At 39.0% G+C, this 20,100-nt stretch overlaps 1 protein-coding gene and 1 long non-coding RNA gene across 6 annotated transcripts in view; one reads left to right on the top strand and one right to left on the bottom strand.

Moving 5' to 3' along the window:
• Positions 1-20,100, top strand: part of Akt3 (AKT serine/threonine kinase 3) — a 238,624-nt gene that overhangs the window by 209,491 nt on the left and 9,033 nt on the right. For all 5 annotated transcript variants that reach the window (XR_004123675.1, XM_031390820.1, XM_031390809.1 and 2 more), the window contains exons 13-14: positions 5,358-5,445; positions 17,493-17,595. Coding sequence is in view for 4 of the 5 variants with exons in the window: in XM_031390820.1 (XP_031246680.1) it covers positions 5,358-5,445; positions 17,493-17,595 (191 nt within the window). In the remaining variant the exon portion in view is untranslated. The remainder of the gene's footprint in view (positions 1-5,357; positions 5,446-17,492; positions 17,596-20,100) is intronic.
• LOC116104038 lies at positions 14,338-18,932 on the bottom strand. The gene is made up of 3 exons (XR_004123678.1): positions 18,801-18,932; positions 17,386-17,523; positions 14,338-14,869 (listed from the first exon to the last, which is right to left on the bottom strand). It is a non-coding gene; the product is annotated as an uncharacterized LOC116104038 (long non-coding RNA).

Raw genomic sequence — 20,100 nt, 5'->3', positions numbered from 1 at the left:
GGGAGGGAGGGAGGGAGGGAGGGAGGGAGGAGGGAATATTCTTTACCCCAAACTTTCTTGACAGTTCATTAAATTCCAGGCGTCTGGAGGGTAGACCCCTTCATGTGTTTTTGATTGTCCAGAATACCTTACCTAACGATTTATTACAGTGTATTGTGATTCATGTTTAACATATATTTGAGAGATTCAGTTAATTAGTGAAAAAGTATGTGAATTCTTAGAACTTAGTCTTTGTCTATTTTAGTTGCCACTGTAGGTATCTAATTTTAAATTAATAAAAATGTGGAGCTGGAGAGACAGTGTAAGTGGTCCAGTGACTAGCTGCTCTGGCAGAGGATCTGGATTTGGCACCCCGCTAATTGTTCGCAACCATCTGTAACTCCATTTCCAAGGGCTCTCACACCCTCTCCTGACCTCTAGAGGCACCAGACATGCACATGATAAACATGCATGTGTGCAGGTAAAACACTCATACACATAACATAAAAAGTAAGTTTAAAAGACCATAAGTTTTTGAGAGAGTGTCAGTCACTGCTTTCAGTGGAGATACTCACATAATAAAGACTTCACCAGTACTTGGTGTTATCAGGAACCATTCAAAAATCACACTGAGCATTCTTAGTGACTGTGGTGTTTCCTTAGGCTTATAAAATGTCTTTTGTCCATCCTCCATTCTGGTACTTTCTTGAGATTTAATTTACCTTTTTTTTAATAGACTTCCAGAGTAAATCAAGTAGATAATATATAAGCATTTCATATACAGAACTGATTTGTCCATGGCCTCAATGAAAATTAGTGTGGACTAGGAATAGAAAACCAGTTTCCCTATGTATGCATTGTGTTTCTTATGCATCTTTGTCCACAAACGTCTCAGCATAGGTTTTAAGATGTGTTGCATTGAAGATGACTCTGTCACAGTTATGCAGTGAGCAGCGTTTGCTGGAAGGTTGTGTTTAAGCAGAGCTATGCCTACTAGTTCATGTTTTTGAGTGGGGGAGAATCTAGTTTTTGACTTGTTTTCAAGAGCAGTGAAATTTTATCCCATCTTATTCTGACTCTTCCATATATCTTTGGTCTCCCTTTCTTATGTGGTTGTCTCTATAAGTGGTGATGAAACAAAGTCTTGTTTGTGTTTTTTATGTCTCATTCATTTATCTACTATTGTTCATTCCCATTCTACAGATAGTACATAGTTGGGAACTTTTGAATGTATGTTAGGTAAATTTCAAGAAAGTAAGGGCCCTGGTACATACTCTGTCCTTTCCGAGACTGAAAAGATGATACAGGCTTATGAAACCCCTTTATATAAAGTACAGAGCAGTCAGACCTCTGTGCTGCTACATCAAAGTATCAAGAGCTCAAAGATAATAACATGAACGAGTCTTTTTAGACATTTATAGACAAAGGACACAAAACCTACACTTCATATCCTCAGGCAAACTATATACAAATGCTCTAGAAATCATTATAGCCTAGCCTAGGAAACGTTGAGTCCCTGAGCTGGCCCTTGGTGGTCTCTGGATCTGCACTGACATTTAGGCATTCTTTACTTGTGAATACGGCTAGACTCTCACCTGAACATGGTCTCAGTGATCAGACTGCAGAGTATGAGTGGGTGACATTGAAAGATGGAGCAGGTGCAGGAGATCATAAGGATCTTCTGTTTCTTCGAAAATAAACTTTAGTCAGGGAAGGATGAGAGGCCAGAACAGTGCTTTACAGAGAGGGATGGTGTCAGAAGATGCATGTGACAAGGACATGACTCTGGCAGTTGTGGATTAGAAGAGTAAAGGACAGCAAGGCAGAATACAAAGCCTACATGACAAATATTATCACTTAGGATGCTGAGGCAGGAGGATTTAGGATTTGAGGCCAGCCTGAGCAACATAGAGAGTCATATCTTTAAATCAAATATCAGACAAAATTTTCTAGAAAAGAAAGTAGGTTCTTTTTGAAGCCAAGGTTTTTAAAAAAGTGAGTAAGTAGAAGTGGCAGAGGCTCGTAGTGTGGGTGCTGAGAATAAGTAAATAAACCAAGTCTGGGGTTCTCTGGGAAATAGATAGAAATGTCAAGTAAGGATCAGGAGGAAATGAAACCAGTGCTTAGAAGAGCCACAGTAGCCAACTATGTCCATTAATATTGAGCAGTAAGTAGAGGCAGAAAAGTAGCGCAGAAAGAGTGTAAGAAGAGGCGGCCCAGGACAGAAAGCTGGGAAACCTAACAGTCCAGGAAGCAGACCCAGCCAGCCCCGGCCTCCAGAACACGTAAGCAGACAGCGTGACTTACTCCTTTCATTGAGCTACTTTAAGTGATGCCTAAAGTTTTCTGATATCCTTTCCTGAATTGCTTTGAGTTCTACCAAAGGATCAACCATCATTGGGCTTTATTTCTTTTTCTCTGTTACTCCGCATGTCTTACTCTTATCCCCGAGTGCAGCTCATATAAAAGCATCACTTCATGGTGGGTGCAGGACTATAGGAAATGGCAGTTCTGCAATGTTCCTCATGGTTAAGAACACATGGAAGCTAAAGGTTTATTTGGCATTCTGATGTTGGAAGTTTAATAGTTGTAAGCATAAGTAAGTCAGTTGAAAGCATATTTGGACATGATTTGAAGTCTCTCGGTTGTGCAGTCAGGAGCCATTGACATTGAAAGTTTTGACAGCTTCACACTTGGAAGAAGCTCATAGATTTCAGCATCTAAAATTCACCCTGCACTGCAATCCCAGACACTGCATCCGTCCACAGGCAATATAGAGTGTATTCTGACAGACGTGGTAGCTACATCCTAAGCCAATCTATTGCAAAAGTACTGAGGTTTTATTACAAAAATGAATGACTAATCTGGATTGATAATTTTTTTTAAACTTGTGTAATGGCTGATTCTTTACTTAATATATCCTCTCAAATATACATCCAATGCAAACAGTATTATAAACTATAAACAAACTAAGCCATGTAGGAAAATAGAGTTCTGATTTTTGTTTTTGTTGTTTTGTTTTTTTTTGTTTTGTTTTGTTTTGTTTTTCGAGACAGGGTTTCTCTGTGTAGCCCTGGCTATCCTGGAACTCACTCTGTAGACCAGGCTGGCCTCGAACTCAGAAATCCACCTGCCTCTGCCTCCCAAGTGCTAGGATTAAAGGCATGCACCACCACAGCCCTAGAGTTCTGATTTTTACACATACCAGTTTTATTTATAATTTGAAGTATTAAATTCTTTTCAGAAAAAAATTTTTTGGTGTTTTCTGCTTTTTTTTGTCTCTTAAGCAAACCTTAAAATGACCGTTAATCCAGTACTGAACTCTGCTGTCCTAAGAGTTGGCAGCCTACTAGGGGAAAGCAGCGTAATTGGAAGGACAATGAGTGTAGGGTCAAAGGCTAAACCTTAAATAAGATCACCAGAGTTCATCCAAATATGAACTCTGCTACACCTGGTGTCTGTCTGAAGGTTCCAGATGTGAACCCTGCTACACCTGGTGTCCATCTCTGGAGTGGAGTTTAGGAGTTTATTTAAAGAATCCTCTGTAGAGTCTAGAGAAGGCTTTCTTACAGTTAACACCAAAGCTAATCATGCATTTACTGATTGCTTTGAGGTTCATCCTGACTATGTACGAGGAGCTAGGTCTTTCGTAGGCTTGGATTCCTTACTTCTGGTAGCCAGTATTCCTTATTTACTTTCTCTAGCTATTTGGATTTTTCCTCTATCTAGGGGTGTGTTAATACTAGTCTGCATCAAATCACCAGAACTAACTGTTAAATTTCCACAGATGTTGAGAGCTACACATTTTATTAGTCATTCACTTTTATCAAACTATGCAAATTAAATCAAGAATATTGAAAGCAAAGTACTAACTCACAATTTATCACTCTAATGATTTTGTTCCATGTTACTGTTTTGTTTTTCTGAGTTTTGTCCATGTGGAAACAATGTATAGTGATTTAATTCTTTGAAATTGGGCCTTTAGGGTATCATTCCTATACCAAAATTGTCCAGTCCTCTAAGTCAGCGTTTGGTTGGTCTTTGACTCTTTAGAATTGAGAAACTGAGGAGGCAAGGTTAGTAGTGCAGACTCAGTTGAAGACCTTTGGGTCTCTGGGACATTGTGAGTGGGGCAGAGGTAGGTAAAGCGCTGTTCACGATACAGAGTTTCTCAGCACTCATGTTTGCTGTTTCTCACGTCACTTTCTTCTCTGGCTTAACAGAAACAAAACAAACATGCCACAACTAATTAGTAATCATACTCATTTATAGTCGAATTTGGAATTGAGCATAAATTAAAGGTTTTCTGTGAGAATTTTGTCTGAATTATAATGCAAACATTCTATACATTTTTGTATATATTATGCTTTACATCCCTTATAATAGTAAAAATGATAATGAACTCAGTCATGTCTATGCACCTGTGCATGACCAAGGCCAAAGACAGTTCCCTGCTGCAGTAGATCCAATCTCAGTGTTTCTTCATTCTTTTTCCTTGTTTCTTTGTTACCCTCCTTCCATTCTAATTTTCATATGTATTTTCTCTTTAATAAATATATGCTAAATTGAACTCTATAGAAACCAGAAAAACACTTGTTTTTTCTTATCAAGTCACATATTGTTTAAATAAAAATAACTTAAACTTAGGGAGTAACTTGAAGCTTTAGTTTTATATTCGGAATTGTATAGCAATTGGACTATAAGGATACTTCAGAGATAATAATAGTTTCTGTATCATTCTTTTGAAATACAAATATAATCTGTGAGATTTTATATGGGTCAGTGCTGTCCATGTATAGTAGTATTGTTCTTTTTTGAACACTCATGGTCTTCATCTCTTTTTGTAGCCCTGGCTGTTCTGGAACTCACTGTGTAGACCAGGCTGGCCTCAAACTCATAGATGTGCCTGCCTCGACCTCCCCAGTATTATGAACAACTATACTAGAAACACAGATCATTTTCTAACCATTTATTTACTTCAGAATTTACATTAACAAAAGAACATTTTGACTCACTAAAAAAGGAATAGTGGTAGAAGCATCCCTTGCTTATCCATGGTGCTGTCCATGTATTTAAATCTTGTCACCCTCAGAGAGTGCAGTGTCTCTGCCGCACAGGTGGAGCTGGTCACCTGTTGGTTACCCAGTCCCTCTCTCAAAGGGCCAAAGTCCCTTGTCTCTTCGGACCTCTCTCCAAAGCCTTTGTCTTTTATCTTCATCTAAGGGTAGTATTGCTTAGTAGCATTATTTAATTTTTATTTTTATGGCTATGCATTTCGAAAATTATTTAAACACACTAAATTTTGTCTACACTAAACTTCTTATTGTTTAACTGCTATAAATGTTTTATACTCATTTAATTTTTTTCTATTCTCACAGCCTTGGTGGAGGGCCAGATGATGCAAAAGAAATCATGAGGCATAGTTTTTTTTCTGGAGTAAACTGGCAAGATGTATACGACAAAAAGGTAAGATGTCTCTAAGGTTCTCTACACCTCAGAAATTTACCTCAATAAACTTTAATGATATTTTCTGTTTTGCTTTGGAATTGAAGTTATGTTGAAAAAATTTACAGAAAAAAGTTTTAATAGTTTGCAAACATATCTATGATTTTATTTAAATTGTTACTTGTAAAATATTATTTCCCATAGAATAGTTAGTACCACTTGTTTCCTGACTTTTATTGTATAGTGTGTTTTTCTTGTTGGCTTTTGTTCATTTTGTTAGACTGTGTCACAGTTAGTTCAGCCTGTTTCTGGAGTTTGCTGTGCATGCTTGGGCCAGCTTCGGGCATAATGGCTGCCTACCATGGGGCCCAGCACTGAGCTCCAGATACCCCTAATACATATGCCTGCCTTTACCAGTTTGTACTCTACTTTGCCTTTGGACATTCTTCATACAAATACTGATTTTGATTTTTAAATGCTTGCATAACTTTTTATGTGTGCATATATATGGGGGGCAGGAATTGAAGTTGGATATATTCTACCATCTCTTTCTCTGAACCTGGAGCTCACAGATCAGGGTGGCCCGCTTGGACAGTGAGCTCCAGGGCTCTGCTTCTCTCTGTCTCTCAGCTGTGAGGAATCGCTGGGTGCTACCACATGCAGCTTTTTACATAGGTAATGGAAATCTGAACTCATATTCTCATGTTTATGAGCCCAGTACTTTACCTAATGAGATAGCTCTCCTGCCCTTTATATAAAATTATAATGTGAAAATTTGATGAAATACAGTAATTTATTTAGAAATTTTATCTAGTTATTTTGTCTAATCTAGCCATTTTAGATTTCCTTATTTTTATCTGAAATATCATTTGTTTTGTGCCAGATATTTTTCTCTTTGAGCCCCTTTGGAGGATCACAGTATAAATGACATGGGAGATGACTGGTATTTCATTTTTATATAATGTTGTGGGCAGTGGGAAATATGATTTTTCTTTCCATTCCTCTAACTAAGCACTTAAAATAATTGTGCATTTAAACACTTTGTACAAAGTTCCACTTCCACCCAGCTCACATACTCAGAATTTATCACACATGAAGCACTGTGGTGTGTGCTACGTCCTTCACGGCCTCGGAGACTCGGGGGCATTCTGCAATGTTGTAAGAAGTCATTGCATCCACTTTATAGCCGGAGACTCGGGGGCATTCTGCAATGCTGTCAGAGATAATTCCTCGGAGACTCGGGGGCATTCTGCAATGCTGTCAGAGATAATTCCTCGGAGATTCGGGGGCATTCTGCAATGCTGTCAGAGATCATTGCATCCACTTTGTAGCACTAGTGATGGTCCTCATGAGATATATGTGTACCTAAGAAGGCTTCTGCAAGCTATGCTCTGACTTTATCATGACTCACCATCACAAAAGAACTAGAAGTGGTCATGGTCAGGGACTCTCTTTGACTTAAAATACCATAAAGTGCAACTTAATGTCATCCCTCAAACATAACCTGCCCATGAAGTGTTCTTTCATAAGAACACGAGGGTAGGGTGTGTGGTTCAATGGCATGGCTCTTGCTTGGCATGTGTGGGTGCCTGCATTTCATCCCTTGCACCACACATTCAAAATAAATACAAATACATAGAACTAGAAATAGGAATGGAAACATTTCTTTTAAAGACAATGATACGGATGCATTGTGGCACTACTAACCTATAAAAGGAACTTGTCAGTCCTGTGACGAAACATTTGTATAGAGCACTGCTTTCTTTAGCGTTTAGATGGTCACATGAAATATCTGTTGGTATCTGCAGAAAGCTCTAGAACCAAGCAGTCCATGAAGAAATGTTTTGCCTGTCTCCTGGACTACATATGACCATAGTAAAGATGATCCTACAGTTAAGATAACCAGACATCCAACTTTGAGGATAGAAATTGGGCAAAGATAGAGGCAGCCAAAATGGAACTTCATGAAATTTCTGTAAAGAAACTATTTTATAAGTGTAAAGCTTGTTATAAGAAATCCAATCACAAAATGTCATTTTCTATGCACAGTAGAATTACAATGGACTCATAACTTCTGTGAATGTCCTACTTTTCTGGTAAAGAGCTGGTATTTTCAAACAGCCTTACGTAGTCGGGAATGACCTTACCACAGCGCCCTTTGATGTGATATCTGGGTTCAGATAGCACAAATAAGTAAAACCCTAACTCTCAGATCTTCTGGTAACAGTAGCAGTTTTAACAAAGTTAGTAAGAAGTCTGGAATTTTGGAAATATGAATCATGAAATAAACTGTAAAATTGGAAAATTCGCAGGGTCTTTATATTTTTTAAATGTGTAACTTGGACTAGTGAGATGGCTCAGTGAGTAAAAGGCATTTGTCCCAAGGCCTGGGAACCTCATGCTATCCCCATGAAGCACATAGTGAAAGGGACGACCTACTCCTGAAAGTTGTCCTTTGACCTCCACATGTGAGCTATGCCACATGCAGACCCTTCTGCACATACACAAATAAATAAATGTAATAAAAATTAAAATGTGTAAATTACACACAACTAGGTATTTCATCTTCAATGTTGGCATTTTGTTACTTGCCAAGAAACTTTGTGTGTTTGTTATTTCATAAATTAGTCCTTAATTAATGCCTGCTTTCTAATTAATTTTTTTTCAGACAAGGTCTCACTGTGTATCCCTGGGTAACCTAGAACCGATTATGATAATCAGACTGGCCTTGAACTCGTAAAGATCTGCCTAACTCTTTTTCTAAATTTTTGTGGTAAAATAGAGATGACATATTTAGTATCTTTTAACCAGATGTAAACCATTCTCTGTAAAAGAAAAAAAGGAGAAAATTAGCTAATTGTAGAGGAACACAGAAACAAAGTTGGAAGAGCTGGTCCTCTCTCTGGACTCAGTCTTGCCCCCTTTTGTAGAAAAGAGACAAGCCATGTGAGTCCTAGAAGATTCTGATACTCTTAGGAGCCTAAGCTGGGGAGCATGTCTGGAAGGGCGTTTGCTAGTGTGACCTTGTGGATACACCCTTCCCCCTGTCTAAGACAGGGTCTTCCTATGTAGGCTGTCTTGCCTCAGACTCAATTTTCTTGCTCCTCAGCATCCTGGGTACTGGTTTACAGGTCTGCACTAGTAGACCAGACTCAGATTTTACTTTATCTATGTATTTTAATTTTTTAAGAATCATTTATTTTATGCTATGAGTTTATTGATTGCATATATATGTACTGTGTGTGAGAATGTGTATGTATGAGTGTGTGTGTGAGTGTGTGTGTGTGTGTTGTCTACAAAGGTTACAATGTTATATGCCATGTGGGTCGTGTGTGTGTGTGTGTGTGTGTGTGTGTGTGTTTTGTCTACAGAGGTTACAATGTTATATGCCATGTGGGTCATGTGTGTATGTGTGTGTTGTCTACAGAGGTTACAATGTTATATGCCATGTGGGTCCTGGAGCCTGGGAACTGAACTTCAGTCCTCTCTAAGAACAGCTTCAGATTTTAAAGAATTAAAATAATTTGGATTTTATTGAGGTTTCTCTATTTATGGGTTTGTGATCTTATTTACCTCACGTGTATCTGTGTATCTGTATTGGTGGTGGGCCTTGAACCCAAGGCCTTCTGTGCTCTGCCTCTGTGCTACATTTACTAGCCTCCTTTGATTATTCATCAACTACTTTGAGCTTACTTTACCTTTCTTCCCCTAGTTTCTTTTAAGTTGAAACAATAATTACTGTTGGGAGACATCTTTTGTTGTTGCTGTTCTTACTAACTCATCACTCAGTTAAGCCCAGAGTTTTTCTCTAGGGCAGTGGTTCTTATGCTGAGGGTTGCCACCCCTTTGGGGTTGAGTGACTCTTTCATAGGGGTCACTTAAAACCATTGGAAAAGACAGATATTTACATTACAATTCAGAAACATAGCAAAATTTAAGTTACGAAGTAGCGATGAAATAATTTTGTGGTTGGGGTCAGCACTATCACAGAAATTATATTAAGGGCACCGTGTTTGTAAGGCCGCTAGGGCTGTTCAGCCTCTTCATTTGGTTTTAAAGTGCATTTTAATTTAAAATATTTTAAATATTTATATAATGTGGAGAAAAGAGAAAAAGAGCAACTAAATAATAGGGGGTGAGAAGTAACCAAATGGCTGTTTTGAATTTAAAATGTATTGAGCTTTTCTTTGCATCTTGGTTAATTTCTATTGTGGCTTTTTTTAATAATAAAGTTTTTTTAAATATAAAATGAAAAGTTTAAATTATCAGGGATGAGGGGAGGAGGAGAAGAAAACACAGATTCTGCTTTTCCTCTATAACATGTTTTTACCAAGATGAATCTATGGATATGGGACACATGTTCTGTGAAGATGGCAGATGGCGCGGTTCATGTCGTCAGCGTCCTTCTGTGTACTATCAGTTCCTGACAAGCAGTTGTTGAAATCTTCAGCCACGATTGTAAACATCTTTTTAATTTTGCATTTCTTTTTTGGTTTTGTTTATTTTTTAATTTTGTTCAGTGATCCTACTCAAACTCAGTGCTTTGTACATGCAAGGCTCTGTAACTGAAGTGCCTTCCAGCCCCCAGTCTGTATTTTGAACTGTTGGCTATATGTATACTTAAATTTAAGATTGTTCTATCTTGGTGAATTTGCCCCTTAACTCATAGGTTATTTATTGGTTTTCTTTTATTAAGTATACACTGTGTGTGTGTGTCTGTGTGTGTCTGTGTGTGTGCCTGTGTGTGTGTGTGTAGTCTTTTCTCATCATTTTACTTTTAACTATTTAAATTATAAATAAGTAGATTCTGTTTTGGCATGTAGTTTATTCTTTTTTTCTTATTCACTGGATAGCATGAGACTTAATGAAATATGATATATAGCCATCTTAGTTTAATTTATTTATTGACATAGTTATCTGTCTGATTTTTAGATTGTCTTTTTTGCCTTTCTCTTTGCCTACCTCTTTTGTGACTTGTTCAGTGTTTCTGGTTCCATCCTTCCTCTGTTGTAATCTTACTAGCCGTGTCTGTTGTTCTCCTGGAAGTCATGTGTAGAACCTGCAGTGTCTGCTCTCAGCTGGAGTTACATCACATAGAGCAGCAGACTTTTCCTACTTTTGCCATTTTTATGCTGCCATTTTCTAAGAGTTTTTTCTTTGATACAATAAATATGACAGTATATGGTAAGTATACTTTTTGCTTATAGATAACTGTTGTGATCTTTGCAGTTCTAGGGATTAAACTCGGGCTGCATGCTTGCTAGGTAAGCTCTTCATCACAGGGCTGCACCACTAACCTCTCAACAGTTCGGTCTAAATGTGCTTAAAAATGCTGTAAACTCACTCATCTCAGATCTATGCATCTACCTGCTGGTATGTTTCCTGTGCATTTCTCTTTAGTCAACACTCTAAGGCTTACTTTGGCTCTACACTTCTGGCACTGACCTTTCTTGCTTTGCAAACATTCATATAAAGGAAGATTAAAGGAAATATAATACTGAACATAATGGAAATATGACATTTAAGAAAGGGAAGAGGAAAAAGGATAAAGCAGTAATACATGGCATGCCTGACCCGAGAGGCAAAGAGACTGGATGTCACAGTGGAGGTGCCTGCTAATGCAGTGCGTGCTCTCAGCAGTGTTACTATTGTGTTTGGTGTAAGGAAATATGGCATGTAGTACGAGGACCTTTTTAAGTGTTCTTGGTATAGCAGTAGGGAGAAGATTCTAGGAAAGAGTCCAGTTACAAGTCTGCTTCAGTGATCTATGCTAACTTTAAGGGGCCTCAGAATAGAATGAAGGCACCAAGGAAGCAAAAGGAAGTGTGGAGTGAGTCAGTCAGTCAGTCTGTCTGTCTATTTATCTACCTATCCATTTATCCATCCATCCATCCATCCATCCATCCATCCATCCATCCATCCATCCATCCATCTACCTATCTACCTACCTACCTACCGATAACCTAAAGAAATAGGCACTGGTTTTAGTCTAAAAGTACAAAGAGAAAGACAGTAGAGGACTTATTTTCATTTTAATTCAAGAAATTGTCTAAGGAACCAGTATTTGAGTGAGAGCAAGAAAGAATGCAAATGTCTGGAGTCAGAGGGTAGAACTGGACGATGACTTCCTCTCCAGGAAGAAAGGATGGTAAAGTGGGTGGGAAATGCAAGTTTGGAGTGTAGTACAAGAATATAGATGAGTGGTTCTAAAAACTGGGAAACATGCATGGTCAGGAGTAGAGTTTGATTTGAGAACATATAATTGCCAACATCTACCAAACTCTTCGGTGAAATGTCATACAAATGTTATAGTGGAACTTCTCATTCTGAGTCAGGCAGGGACATTCTGCCACCCCATTAGAATTTTCACTTGAAGAGTTGAGGGATTGATAGCAGTTGTACAGATGTTACTGGCTATGATTGGTTCCAGGTAACATAGAAATGAAAGGCTAAAGATAGGTCTCTAGGTACTGTCAAGTTGGTGTTTTTCTTATCACACTTAAATGATGTCTCATTTTAAAACATTCTTCAAAGAAAGATGCATTCTGAATGTGTACTAGACATTCTGATGGCTAATATCACAATTGTTGCTGCCTTTTAATCATGAGGCATTTTATATAGGATATAAAAGACCCAGACAGTTACCAAAATTAACATTTAACTCATTTCATGAGTTAAATAGCTTAAGCTTTAAGAAATGCCTCTCTCTCTCCCCACACATGTATGTGTGTATATGAGTGTGTGTGTGTGTGTGTGTGTGTGTATTTATAAGAAACTCCACCTAAAACAAAATCTGGGGAAAAAATCCTAGCGAATAGAAGAATTTAGTGACCAGGTGTTAGAGCAGCACCAAAGGATGCGTGCAGTGGCTCTCAGTAGATGTTAAATGTGACAAGTGACGTGTGTCAAATAGAAATGCCAGGAGTGCAGTCTTTAGTGAAAACACAGTTTGCACTAAATTAGAGCATCTTTATGGGAAGACACACTTAAAATACCAAAAGCACCAATAGACGTGCATTTATTTAACACACATAAAAACATCCTGTTTCATTATTTAAAAGGCTCAGCTTCACTTTGATTTTCTTGGTTGACTATTTTATAGTTCAATGATTTCTGCTATATTTTTTTGTTTTCTTCTTTCTTTGATTTTTAACTTGTGTGCAATGCCTACTTTGGTGGTTCTAGTTTATGACATATAAATATTTATGGTGTATAAATATGATATAGACCTTGATTCCTTTGATATGCTTTGCATAGGATTGAGGTCAGATAATGTAAACTTCAATTAAATTATATGGTTCCAGAAATTTCAAATTTCTATTCTATGTCAAGAATGCATTGAAAACATTGATGTAATAGAACCTTGTATATAACATAGTTAAACAGTATATGACATAGTTGGATTCATTTTATGTATACATTTTACATTTTCCTGCTATTTCCAGTATATATATATATATATATATATATATATATATATATATATATATATATATATATATGTATATATGTATGTATGTATATATGTATATATACACACATACATATACACACAAAACATAGTGAGTTTTTAAAATGAAAAACAGGGATAAAATAAACCAAAATTCCACATAGGATTAGCTACTATATCATATTTATTTAAAGAGATAAATATATAGTATCAGATTACTGAATCTAAGGGAACTAAACATTATTTTGCAAATGTCTATGTCCTGGTACTTTCGTTCTTCTACACTAACACATAGTAATTGAGATTGGCCCAGGCTGTAAGGCAGCGAAGACAACTATAGTCACAGCCTGTCACAGGAAGAGCCAGCTAGTACTCTGTTTCTTAAACACCTCAGCCTTAAAGTAGAAAACAAACAAAAATATTAAATGTAAGGTCATGAAGTGACTTGTCTGCTAAAGGAAGTCTGGGGAGACTTACTTTCAAAGGTCTTAGTACAGCGTTCATGTTGCAGTCCCAGCCCCGCCTGATAGAAATACGGGTTGTGATTTACTCTTAGAAATTTAAGAAAATTATCTTTCTGTATTCCTCTGCTAATACTGTAAAAAAACATAAATGTTTCACTTTAGACAGATAGTGAATATTAGTGTATGAGTTGATGAAAGGGCAATGTGGAAAGAATATAGGGAATTGTGATTTTCCCACTATGAAATGCACTTGAGTTTGCACAAGTAGATCTAACTCTAAACATGCCTTTTCAGTCAACTAAAGTTAATGTCTTGAACAGGTTAGCTCATTATCGCAATAGCAAAACAATCAAGATAATTGACACAAAAAGAGGGCAGGGTTATTTGACATACCATTTTAGAAGTTTTTACATATGACTGGCTGATCCCATTCTATTGAGCTTGTACTGTAACAGATGGCACAGCATGGTGGGAAGCTCATGGTCGAACAAGCTGCTCACTTATAGCAGCAAAGAAGGAGAGATAGAAGGAAGAAAACTTAGTTTCATGGTCACCTTCAAGATCACAATCTTCAGTGATCTCAGACAAAGCTAGGCGTATCTCTTAAAAGTAATCAAATTTCTGAAATCAAGGAATTTATCATACAACTTCTATGGACATCCTACAGTTACACTGTAGAAGCCCAGAATCTTGATTGACTGTTTCCATCATTTAGGACATTTTCTAAAATCACAATCATTTACAAAGAAAGTTTTGTTTGAAGTATAATGCATTTGTTAGGAAAATCTATCAAGTTTACGCTTAATAACACGGTTGGTATTTATTGCATTAGCACATAAAGGCTAACAAGTTTATAGTTAGGTGTTCCCCATTTGCTAGTATTTACATCTTTGTGGGGGGGTGGGGGGGGCTATACTGTTACACCTGATACAGGAATGCCTTAAAAGAAGTGTGTCTCAAGAAAAATAAAGATGGTGTGATAATATTGGCTAAAGACAATTTTTTTCATTTTTTAAAAATTTAATTACTCACTTTACATACCAACATCAGCTCCCTGTCCTCCCAATACCCATCACACAGATCCTCCCAATTCGCCCTTCTTACTTTTTTATTAATTATTTTATTTAGTTGTATTCTAAATGTTGCTACCCTTCCTGGTCTCCCCTCCAAGAGTTCTTCCCCTGATCCCCCTTCCCTGGGACATCAAGGTTCTGCAGGATAAACCACATCCTTTCCCACTGAGACCAGACAGGTAATCCTCCACTACACCTGTAGCGAGTGGACAAACCAGCCCATGTATGCTCTTCTGTTGGTAGCTTAGCCTCTAGGAACTCAGGGGTCTGGGTTAGTTGATACTGTTGTTCAAGTTGATAGGATATGGGGTGGCAATTGCTGCCAGTCCTTTCAGTCCTTCCCCTAACTCTTCCATAGGAGTTCCGACCTCAGTCCAGTGGTTGGCTGTAAGTATCTGCATCTGTCTCAGTCAGCTGCTGGTAGAACCTCTCAGAGGACAGCCATGCCAGGCTCTTATCTGCAGGCACAACAGTAATAGTGGGGGGGTTGGTACCTGCACATGGGATCGACCATACGTGGAGCTGGTCCCTGGATGACCCTTCTTTCTGTCTCTGCTCTGTTTTTGTCCTTGCATTTTCTATAGGCAGGAGCAGTTCTGGATCAAGAATTTTGAAGATGGGTGGGTGGCCCCATGCCTCAAATGGGGCCCATGTCTGTCTACTGGAGGTGGTTTCCACAGGTTCCATCTCCCCACTGTTGAGCAGTTTGGCCAAGGTCATCCCTGTTGGGTCCTGGGAGCCTTCCACATCCCTGGTATCTGGGACTTTCCAGAGTGCTGCCCCCCCCCCCACACACACACACTGCTGCATATTTCCATCCTCCTGGCCATCCAAGCCTCTTCCCTATCTCTCTGCATACCTGGTTCCCCTTTCCCTCCCCTCCCCTCTCCCACCCAGGTCCCTCCATCCTTTAGCAAGAACAGGTCCTCTGTTCTTTCTTCTAAGTAGGATTGCAGTATCCACACTTGGGCCTTCCTTTCTGTCAAGCTTCACATGGTCTATGAGTTGTGTCACAGGTATTCTGAAATTATAGCTAGTATCCACTTATCAGTGAGTATATATTACTTCACTCCGGGTGATATTTTCTGGTTCTTCTATTTGTAAAGGCAAAATCATGTAGTAGTAGTAGTGTATTAGGGTCACCATAACAAGAGGCCACAGAATAGGGGAGAGAGAGAGAGAGAGAGAGAGAGGGAAGAAGGAAGGGAGGGAGGGAGAGAGAGAGATTGTCAGTGTTGGAAGTCCAAGATTAAGGCTTAGTTCTTTGGTATCTTTCTTTGGCCCACAGTTGATCCTCTATCCCTAAGTTTTATAAAGTCTTTCTTTTAGTTCATGTATTTCCTTGTTTATCTGTCTCTCTTTTTATATACTTTTTTATCTGTATCTCTTTTTATACTCGGGAGTAGGTGAAAGCTAATTCAATGTTGTTAACTCTTTGAAAGCTCTATTTAAATATAGTCAAAATATGAGGCAGTAGGGATAAGATCCCCAACATATAAGTGTAGAGGAAGAATAAAATTTATTTCTTAATAATAAAGAATTAAAATTTATTCCACTGACTTTTAACATAATTTAAAATACTGGACATTTGTAATAAACTCCAGAGACTTAGCTTTACTGATGATTACTGTGGGAGTATATCTGATGAAATATTGTAGCAAAATTTTATAAGTCCAGTCTTCCCCATGTACATAATGGGAAGCTTGTTTCTCCCCAGATGTTTATAGTTCACTGTGTTTTTCCTGCTCTCATGGTGAGGTGGTGTGCCGCGCCTCTTACTGTGAATGTCTTGACTTTGATTTTGACCAATACTGTGTAAAACTACTTATTTATTTTTATTTCTTTAAGATAGATAGGGTGTCTCTGTGTAGCCAAGAATGGCCTAGAACTTGCTTTGTAGCTCAAACTAGCCTTAGGCTTACAGTCCTCCTCCTCCTGTCTCCTGATGCTGGGATTACAGGGATGCACCACCATTGTTTTGTTTGCTTTTGCTGTGCTTGAGAACAGATCCCATTTTCCAACTTTTAAAAATAGAATCTGTCTGGAGAATAAACATTTTAACATAGATGTAGTGACAGTGAGAAGGGGGAAAACATATTTCTATTAATCCAAGAATCCAAGTGTGTTTCTTTCTGTTAGATTTTGGCAAAACATGCCAATGTCTTCATCCTGTTTGTTATTTTCTTATCCCTGTAAAACTCATATTCTGTTCTGATGAGAATCACAAGTCCTGGGACTGAGCATCTTTGTATTCAAAAGGAAACCCATGTGTCTGTCTTCTGCACTTTGGAGTCCAAGCTCTGACAAGTGAGAACCCTTTCGTTGCCCTACTCACTCAAGACCAGTACGAGGCTTCCCTCCCACCCTTTTCCTGCTTTGAGTCACTCGAATCAGTCCAGCCCTCAGCCCTAGCATAATTACTTCAGACCTTCTTCAGGACACATCCCCTTGTGAAGGAGGGAGTGAAAGCTGTGGATGCAGTTTTTCACAAACCTCAAGGATTGCTAAGAATTCTGATTCTAAGGTAAGGGCAGGCATCAGTGCTTGTTCAACAAAACAGAACAGTAGATTGTTGTTGTTGTTTTGTTGTTTTGTTTTTCTACAATAAAGTACAGTGTGGTCTGTGGTTAGAGAACAAGTGTTTTAAGTTGCCTTTAGCTTTTCTTTGTTTATTTTTCTGAAGTGCCACTGGGCCAAAGAGGATTTGTGATCCTCCTGTATCAGCCTTCTGAGTGCTGAAATCAGATCACAGGAGGGCTTCGCCAAGCCCAGATAAGTTATATCTTTAATATTAACCATTGAACCAAGAAGCAGGAAAGAGGGAGAAGAAAACAAGCAAGATTAGATTGTTGCTGCCCTGGGATGAAGCACATTCTAGCCTGGTACCCAGCCTGTGACGGCCCCTCTACACCTGCTGTCATCTAATGTTTAGACAGAAAGCCATGCACTGTGTCTGCCTTACACGGGGACTCACCTTCTAGTCATCGGTACCATTCATTTCACTATTTGCTTGCTAATTATATCTTAAAGGTAAGTTTTCTTGAGTTGAAATCCATTGACAATATTCTTTTCTTCTTATAGCTTGTACCTCCTTTTAAGCCTCAAGTAACATCTGAAACAGACACCAGATATTTTGATGAAGAATTTACAGCTCAGACTATTACAATAACACCACCTGAGAAGTGTAAGTAAACGTACGGCAGCTGATGCCACGCTGAAGGAGTTGGACTCAGTCTTCCCCAGTCACTGGCTGCATCACAGACGAGAGCCGTCCGGGATGCTTATTCCATTTCTATAAGAAGTTGCAGTGCCCCATGAGGGCAGAGCAGAGCAGCAGGAACAGACTTCTGGGTAGAACAGTTGAGACCACATCCCAGCCTTGCTGCTTCCCCACGGCTGTCTTAGCAGCTCTGTGCTGCCTGTGGCCATGTCTCAAGTTGGAGCTTTCCCTAGCCCAGACCCGAGTTCCTGCTCCTCACAGCTTCAGAGCCTCACCAGCTCTGCCTCCTCCTTACGTAGTCATTTAACTTTCCTTTTAAAGTAGCTTTTCCTTAAATAGTAGTATCTTTAAAGGCAACTGAGCTTGCTATTAGTTTTTATGTATATACTTTCCATTAAGAATGCACTGGGCTGTGTGTTCACACACCATCTCATGTCATTTCACATACACTAATTTATGCCTCATACTCCAAGAGATGCCATACATAAGTAGGTTTTGGTGAAGGAGGATAGGGTACAATTTTGAGATATTTGGAAAACTAAAAGAATCCAGGTATGGGTGTGTACTAATCTTTCTTCCTTTCTTTTTCCTTGTTTTAACATTTTCTGTACTATTGGTTGATACTGCTTATCTACAGTGAATGTATGTGAGACAGAAAAAGAAAATGAAATGCTATCCCTGTAGTGGTCATGGTTACATAATTTTTATTGTTGAAACATAAACTAGGACTCATCTGGAGTCAGTGGCCCTGCATCTGAGAGAGTGAATGCTCCCAGGGGAAATGTCTGTGTGCATGTGTGCAATTCTGGCTCTCTTATGCCTTTACATTGACAAGAAGTGCTTAACTTTTATAAGTAAAGATGTTGAAGCCCAGTATCACACACAGCTAGAGCAGGGGTCACCAGCACAGCTGGGACACCAACCAGGTTCTAAGATGCCTAAATGCTAAGCAGAGCTACATATGTTATTGGTAGACTTTTAGTATCACTAAGAAGTTAGAGACTGTTAAAACTCCTGTGGAGTTGTGGGTAAGTAGTTAAGGGTTATCTGAGTAAAAACTATGGGCATAGGCCTTGGCCTCTGGTCTCAGCATGGGATATAACAATATAATTGTTCAAAATACTGGGAAACACCAGTGAGTAGCTGTACTGACCAAGAGAAGTGCCTACCCTGAATTCTTGCTGGGCTCTGCCATTTGGATCAAAGGCTGGTTGCATGCAGACCATCCTTCCCCGGGGTACAGCTGTCCTGTCCAGTGGTTTCCTTTTTTAGTATATATCCACGTTCTCACCCAGAGAACCACCTTTGATGTCATAGTCCAAGGAATAGTGCAGTCAGAGCACACTCCATTCTACTGTGACACTTCTGTATTGAGGATACCTTTACTTGATATTTTTTCATCAGTTAACATGATATTACTGAAAGGATCTCATGATGTAATGACTCTTTGTCCCAGTCCCTGATAGATACTGTCTAGACAAGTATTTATTAAATGAGTGAACATAAAAGGTGAGCAGAGCCTGGGAGGGTTTGGGTCAGCAGGAGGCCCTGCTCTTAGCACAGAACAGATGTCCTTGGGTGTCAGGCCTGCCTGTTTGTGCCTTTCCTCCCATTGGCATCATAATATACTTTAGGCTAGGAAGGTCTTGGGATCTTTTTGGAAAATAGTTTGGAGGGACTCTCATTGGCCTAGCTTCTTCTGGGCTCACAGAATGCTTTATGCCTTAACCTCCTGAATTTAGAAATAACACATCTGGGCCTTCTCTCCCAGCTTGATTCATGACACACCCCTGTCCTCAGCATCAGCCTCTTTAATATGATTTCTTGAACACAAGTTTTGACATTTGAGCATTCTTCTTAGGAGAGCTGAATGCATGACTTTGGAAAAAAATAGAAATAGTTAGGGCTTAGGAACAAAGAGTCATGAGTAGATAGTTCACTTCAGAAAGGTAAAAGTGAAATCCTGACGTTCAAGATAGAAAAATACAAAAGCACAGACTGCAAGCCTAGAGGCTGCTTCATGCCTCATCTCTAGCAGTAACTGTTCTGAGACGAGGCCTCGCTGTGCCTGTCAGGGAGGCACAGAGACTCTAGGGTTATCTCTCAAGCCCATGCTTCTCTCGGATGGTCCTAAAAGCCTGCCTTTAAAGAACAGTTCCAGAGCACTCTAAGCTTGAGAGACCTGATTAACCGGTCCTCAGGACTGACATGAAAAGTGAGTTCTATATGAAAGTGAGCTCCAGTAGGAAAAGTCCGTCACTAAGTGGAGTGAGCGTGAAAGTCAGTAGCATAAACAGTTTGGAACTCTACTGAGTGTCAGCCAAGTGAAGTTAGAAGCTATTAGAAGCTCTCTTGTGGATATTTGGCTGCTGACTCAGGAGTCAAGGACCAGGAAAGACATCTTACCTTTTCCTGGCTTCATATTTGTGGCTCAGACTTATGGCAGCTGTCCTAAGGAGAATTTTATGT

The sequence above is a fragment of the Mastomys coucha genome, unplaced genomic scaffold, assembly GCF_008632895.1.
Source record: "Mastomys coucha isolate ucsf_1 unplaced genomic scaffold, UCSF_Mcou_1 pScaffold1, whole genome shotgun sequence".
NCBI lineage: Eukaryota > Metazoa > Chordata > Mammalia > Rodentia > Muridae > Mastomys > Mastomys coucha.
The sequence above is the reverse complement of the archived record's forward strand: the minus strand, read 5'-3'. Positions and strand labels throughout refer to the sequence as shown.